The sequence below is a fragment of the Alexandromys fortis genome, unplaced genomic scaffold (assembly GCF_014885135.2).
Source record: "Alexandromys fortis isolate MF-2015 unplaced genomic scaffold, M_Fortis_MF-2015_v1.1 scaffold_33, whole genome shotgun sequence".
Classification (NCBI taxonomy): Eukaryota; Metazoa; Chordata; class Mammalia; order Rodentia; family Cricetidae; genus Alexandromys; species Alexandromys fortis.
In genome coordinates, this window is record NW_026067917.1 from 14,047,702 (window position 1) to 14,053,387 (window position 5,686).

At 48.9% G+C, this 5,686-nt stretch overlaps 1 protein-coding gene across 3 annotated transcripts; it reads left to right on the forward strand.

Moving 5' to 3' along the window:
* Positions 1–284: 284 nt before the first annotated feature.
* Positions 285–5,308, forward strand: Il36rn (interleukin 36 receptor antagonist). 3 transcript variants are annotated; one of them, XM_050139957.1, is made up of 5 exons: positions 285–405; positions 744–796; positions 2,900–2,985; positions 4,070–4,197; positions 4,404–5,308. In XM_050139957.1, the coding sequence occupies exons 2-5, from the start codon at positions 765–767 to the stop codon at positions 4,626–4,628; spliced, it is 471 nt and encodes a 156-aa protein (XP_049995914.1). In that variant the 5' UTR covers positions 285–405; positions 744–764; the 3' UTR covers positions 4,629–5,308. The 3 variants fall into 3 exon arrangements, with proteins under 3 accessions (XP_049995914.1, XP_049995916.1, XP_049995915.1); XM_050139959.1 differs by lacking the exon at positions 744–796 and having other exon boundaries at positions 327–405; XM_050139958.1 differs by lacking the exon at positions 285–405 and having other exon boundaries at positions 428–796.
* The last annotated feature ends 378 nt before the right edge of the window (positions 5,309–5,686 follow it).

The window sequence follows — 5,686 nt, forward strand, 5'->3', positions numbered from 1 at the left end:
AGGTTTCTATGGCATTGTCATATGGAAAGCTGCCTGTGGTTAAATGTGTACAAAGGAAAAGGTGCTGACATATTTTTTTAATGTATCCAAAGACAGGCAAGCATGCATATTTTTTTTCTTTTTTGCTTGTCTGGACTTTCTGGTTTTTCTACAACTGTTGCCTAAACATTCCTAAGCAGATCTCCGCCTCCAACTGCTCCATAGGTCTGGCAAAGGCAGAAAGGAGAGACTGGAGGAAGGGAGGGAGGGAGAAAGGGAGGGGAGAAAGAAGGTTGCTCTGACTTCCTGGATCTGAAGCAGCTGAGTGTTCCTGGAGAGCTGGGAAGGCCAGAGGAACCCCTTCAAAACCCTGGGAAGAAGGCTGTCTTGAGAAGCTTCCTTCATTGAGAGGAGGTGCAGCAGCAGGTGCTTTGAGGGAGTTTGGGGTGGTGTGAAATCATTCTGGGAAAGCCTGCTCCTCCCTCGTGAGTTTCAGGGCTCCTCCCTGGATCATTAGTGTACTTCGTGTACTTAAAGAACCAAGGCATCTCAGAAGAGCAGACGGACAACCACAGGCTCCTGCCTGGAGAAGGAGAGAGCTGAGGGCTCCTTTGTGGGCTCTTTCTTGATTTTCAGGTCCAGAATCTCCTGCTGTGAACAGGCTGTTCACATGCTGACAGGCTCTGGAGTCTGCTTTCTACTCAGGCTCCTGATTTCCCAGCCTGTTCTTTGCCCCAAATTTCCTGCTGTTTCTTTCAAAATAGGGTCTCCATAGTGCAGCGCTCATGATGGTCCTGAGTGGGGCATTGTGCTTCCGGTGAGTATTTGGTCATCTGATCTGGTGGCGTTCTCAGAAAAGTGAGTTACGGGGAGACAAGAATGTGTTGTTATCCTAGCGGGGCCTTCACAGTTAGCTGGGAAGATGGGACCAATCCTGCCCTTGGAGCTTTTTCTGGCTTTCTTCAGGCTGAGAAGAACTGAGCAGGATTCTCACAGGCTCCTTGGTCTAAGTGTGTGGGGTTGGGGATGGGACAAGCAACTAGGCAGTTTAGAGCAGCAGCTTTTGGTGAGGAGAGTCTGGTCTCCCTTACAGAGCTCCACTATTACCTCCCACAGCCTTGAATTGCCATCAGCTCAGCCACTGTGGTAATCCCTCCATGGTCCTTTCTGGGGTTGAGTATAGCACAGAACCTTCTCTGTTGCTCCCTGGTGTGCACTGAGCCAGGCACCCTACTACAGATTTGACGGCAGCAGATGAGAATGGTCCTTACTCTTACTGGACCCAATCAGCCCTCTGCATCTGTGGTTTCTTCAATCACAGCTTCAACAAACGGAATTGAAAATATTATGAAAATTTGCATATGTGGTGAACATACACAGTCTTCCTAGTTATTACTTCCTTAAATAACAGCATCACTACTTATGTGCTGTTAGCATGCCGTTAGGTATTACAGCCATGGAGAGAGGATTAGAGTATTCAGGAGATGGACACCAGTAAAATGCAAGTACTTCATCCATCTTATCTAACAGCCTGAGCACCTGTGGATTTGGGTACCATCTGTAGGGGTCCCAGAACAATCCCTGCACTGCCAAGGGGTTGGAGGATTTCTCAAAGCATGTTCTCTGAGGCTCAGTCCCCTGAGATAGTTCATGCACACGTGTTCTCTGAGTGAGTGCGGCTGCAGAATGCTGCTTCCTCATCATGTTTGGGGCTGGGGAGATGGCTCAGTGGATAAAGTTCATATTGGGGAAAAAATGTGACTTGTGGAGTTCAAACCCCCAGAATTTGTATAAAAGCCTGGGGGCTGTCTGAAGCCAGTCTCTTTTCTCAGCACCTGGGATGGAGAGGCAGGAGATCCCTGGGGCCAGCAGCCTAGAATAGTCAAATTGGCAAGCTCCGGGTTCAGCGAGAGATTCCACTTCAGTAATAAAGTGGTATAGGATTAAGAAAGACACCCAAAATGGAGTTGTGGGCCCACGTACACGCTCAAACTCGTGAACATGCACCACACACACACACTAAAATATTCAGCCAGACAACAAAGCAATTGTTACACTGCAAAGTATCCCCGTATGACATCAGCAGAGGTCTACTTAAGTCCACGTAAGGACTACTTAAGCATATTTCACCTTACAGAGTGTCGAAAAAAAATCAGCTGAAAAGTCATTTTGAAAAATAAAATAGGACTTTAAAGAAAGCCCTCAGGGTGGAATATTTGGCCCAGTGGAAGCAAGTGTGCTTTGAATGTTCAGTAAGAAGGAGCCGAGAGGTAGATTCAGGCAGAACTATGAGTTTGAGGCCAGACTGGTCTACAGAATGAGTTCCAGGCCAGTCAGGGCTAGATGGCGAGATTCTGTCTTAAATAGCAAAACAAAATAGAAAACCAAGCAGCAGATTCCAATTAAGGGGAGTTCTGAGTGTTATTTAACCCACTGTCATGGCTCAGCGACAGAGAGAGGGCAAGTGTATTGTTGGTTGCAGGTCTTCTCCAAACCTTCCTGTGCAGAGTTAGCTCTTGGCTCACAGGGATCCCACGGGGCCAGGAATGTCCAAAACAACTTGAGGCTCTTCAAGGCAGGTTTAGTCAAAGAAGCCCACACATGTCAAGGACATCTGAGAAGGCTGGAGAAGTGGTCCCGGGGCTTTGAAGAACCCGGGCTCCAATTCACAGGCTCTTCCAACTGAGCAGAGAGATTTTCTGGGATGTAAAAGGTTTAATAAGGGAAGCAAGCAGACATTGGGCACAGATGGATGGCAGAGGGGTCATTCTGCAGAACCAGGACTGAACGTTGGTGGCTGTGTCTGGCACCGTAGAAATAGAAGAAGAGAAGATATCTAAGTTTGGGGAGACCTGGAATCAGGCAAGGCAGAGTGCTCATCCCTACCCTTATGGAGTCTTGTCCCTTCCTGGTGTTTCAGAATGAAGGACTCAGCCTTGAAGATACTTTATCTGCACAATAACCAGCTGCTGGCTGGCGGGCTGCATGCCGGGAAGGTTATTAAAGGTTGGTATCTATGAGTCCCCGGCCTCTGTACTCTAGGGGGTATGCGTTTAGAAGCCTTTAAATGGCTTTGTAAACCAGTGGCAGGCCTTCAGACCCAAGAACGACCATGTCAGATAGGGCACCATAAAACAGGCTTCAAGCAAAGTGAGAACATCAGGGAAGCCTCTGTGTAGTAGAAGTAGGATATTTTCCAGGACAAGCGACTTATGCTTCCATCACAAACTCTTTTGGGAGACAGTACTGTGCAAAAGGCTAAAATAGATCTCCATTCCCAAGTGGGTGGGCTCTGCTCACCATTCTGCTCCCTAGAGATCCTTGGATCCCCTCATGCTAACATCTGGATAGTGGGGCCCTCTCTGGCCTCCTGCTTACTCAGGGTGCCCTCATACTTTGACAGGCCTTTCCACATTGCTGCATACATGTTTGCTTGGGCACCCTTATGGGGTACTAGATCTATACAGACCCCTTTGCTGCATATGTGAACACTACATGAGGGTATAGTGAGGGTATAGTTATATGTGAATGCATAAGCTCATATATGAATGTGCTTAAGTATGTATGTGTGTACTTATACAAGCACATAAGGATTGCTTGTATGTGTGCCTATGGATGTGTATGCTTTGATTATGTGTAATATGCATGAGGTACATACATGTGTGTGATTATAGCTATATACATATGCATATATTGATGTGACGTGTGTATGAATGTCTGTGCATCTGTACATGGGGAGATGGATGATGGACAGAGAAGAAGAGGGAAATCCTCTTCTGCAGAAATCCCACAGGGGCTAAAGGCACGACACAGCTCTAACAGGATACGACAAAGTCCAGAAAAGGGGGCCTGAAAGTCAAGGGAGTTAAAAGGAGTCGTGGGAGGGGTGATCGCTTGTAATTTAGAGAATCAAAGTTTGGCCCTGAGCAAGAGGAATGGGTTTGCCTAGTGTTCCCACGCTTTGGTTTATGATCTGGACCAGGAGGAAGGCAGGACGCCTCACACTGGTTCTAATCCCTTTAAGGCCCTACTTGTGGGGAGAGTGGGCGGAAGGACAAGCAGGTGCCTGCATCTTGCCTTTTTCCTCTAGGTGAGGAGATCAGCGTTGTCCCAAATCGGGCACTGGATGCCAGTCTGTGCCCTGTCATCCTAGGTGTTCAGGGAGGAAGACAATGCCTGTCCTGTGGGACAGAGAAGGAGCCAGTTCTGAAACTTGAGGTGAGTCTGATTGCAGCTTCTTCACGTTCCGGGCCTGAGCCAGGAGAGGCGCGCACTCTCTGCCGCCACAGCCCAGATAATCCTGGACCACAGCAAAGGCACTATTAAACCAGCGCTGCCTCCTCTCTGAGGACCTTTCCCTTGCCCAGCTTAGCCCTCTCTCTTGCCCACTCCTGTGTCTCATCCACCATGCCCCTTTTCTCCAGCCAGTGAACATTATGGAGCTCTACCTTGGGAGCAAGGAATCCAAGAGCTTCACCTTCTACCGGCGGGATATGGGCCTCACCTCCAGCTTCGAGTCAGCTGCCTTCCCAGGCTGGTTCCTCTGCACCGTGCCCGAAGCTGACCAGCCTGTCAGCCTCACCCAGATCCCTGAGGATGCCGCCTGGGATGCTCCCATCACGGACTTCTACTTTCAGCAGTGTGACTAGGACTGTGTGGTCCCCCAAACCCTCTAGGCAGAGGCAGAGTAGGCAATGTGGGGAGGGGGGGCAGGTAGGGATCGAGGAGGTCCACGAAGGGCGACTCCCTCCTCTCCCTCCTCTCGGGACTCCCACTTCTGACTTAGGAGGTCCAGCCACTCTCTTGTCCCGGTTTCCCAGCGCCAGTAAATTCTTCGGGGATCTGGAGCTCAGTGTGTAGATTCCTTCCACAAAGGCCCTACCTTTGGTGTGGAACCTAATAAGAACCATATAGGACAAACAAAGAACAACATCAAATAATTCTTGGGTGAGCGAGTGGTGGAGATTGTTCCCGCCTAGTGAGATCTGGCACAGAATCTCAGAAGCTCTGCCATTCCCTCCTGGGCAGGAGAAGGAGGCATCACCAAGATCTTTGGTTGGCTGAGACCCATCCCTCAATCCTGTTGCTGGCCTCTGCTGCCTCTTTTATCCCTGCCATCTTTTTCTGGCCCTGGACTGAGAGGGCGATGTCAGGAGAGAAGACGGAAGATGGCCAGGCATACTGCTCTGGTTTGAAACCAGAGGTTTAATAAAAATCCCAGATTCTGGTCGTTACTTACACAGAAAGATGTTCGTTAATATTGGGTGGAAAGAGCTTACTGTAAAGTAACATATCTTGCTTGCATTTTCATCTTAATTAAAATACACTTAACTAAGCTATTTTAAAAGGGCTCTGGAAGTGCCTACATCAATTGTAGCAATGTCCAGGTGGGGGCAGTATAGGTGACTTTTTATTTGTGTTTATTAACCCTCCATTATGGAGGCGTGTGATTTGCATAATAATAAGAAAAGGAATCCATGTGGTGGGAAGTGGAGCACACATAACTTCTGATTGTCCTCACCCTCTGCTACCCTGAAGTGAAATCTAAATTGAGCTCAGCTGCCTGAGGGGCAGGCGCAGAGAGCAAGAGGCAAACCCCAGAAAAGCTAGGAAGAATGTAAAGGGTTTGCACTGGAAAAAAGGAGGAAGGGGTGGAGGGAGGAAAGGAGGAGGAAGGCAGGGAAGGGGAGGGGAGGGGAGGGGAGGG

Coding starts and splice junctions, on each gene's coding strand:
- Il36rn (XM_050139957.1), top strand. CDS start 765: ATGATGGTCCTGAGTGGGGCATTGTGCTTCCG. Junction 797..2,899: donor AGTGGGGCATTGTGCTTCCG/GTGAGTATTTGG, acceptor CTGGTGTTTCAG/AATGAAGGACTCAGCCTTGA. Junction 2,986..4,069: donor TGCCGGGAAGGTTATTAAAG/GTTGGTATCTAT, acceptor TTTTTCCTCTAG/GTGAGGAGATCAGCGTTGTC.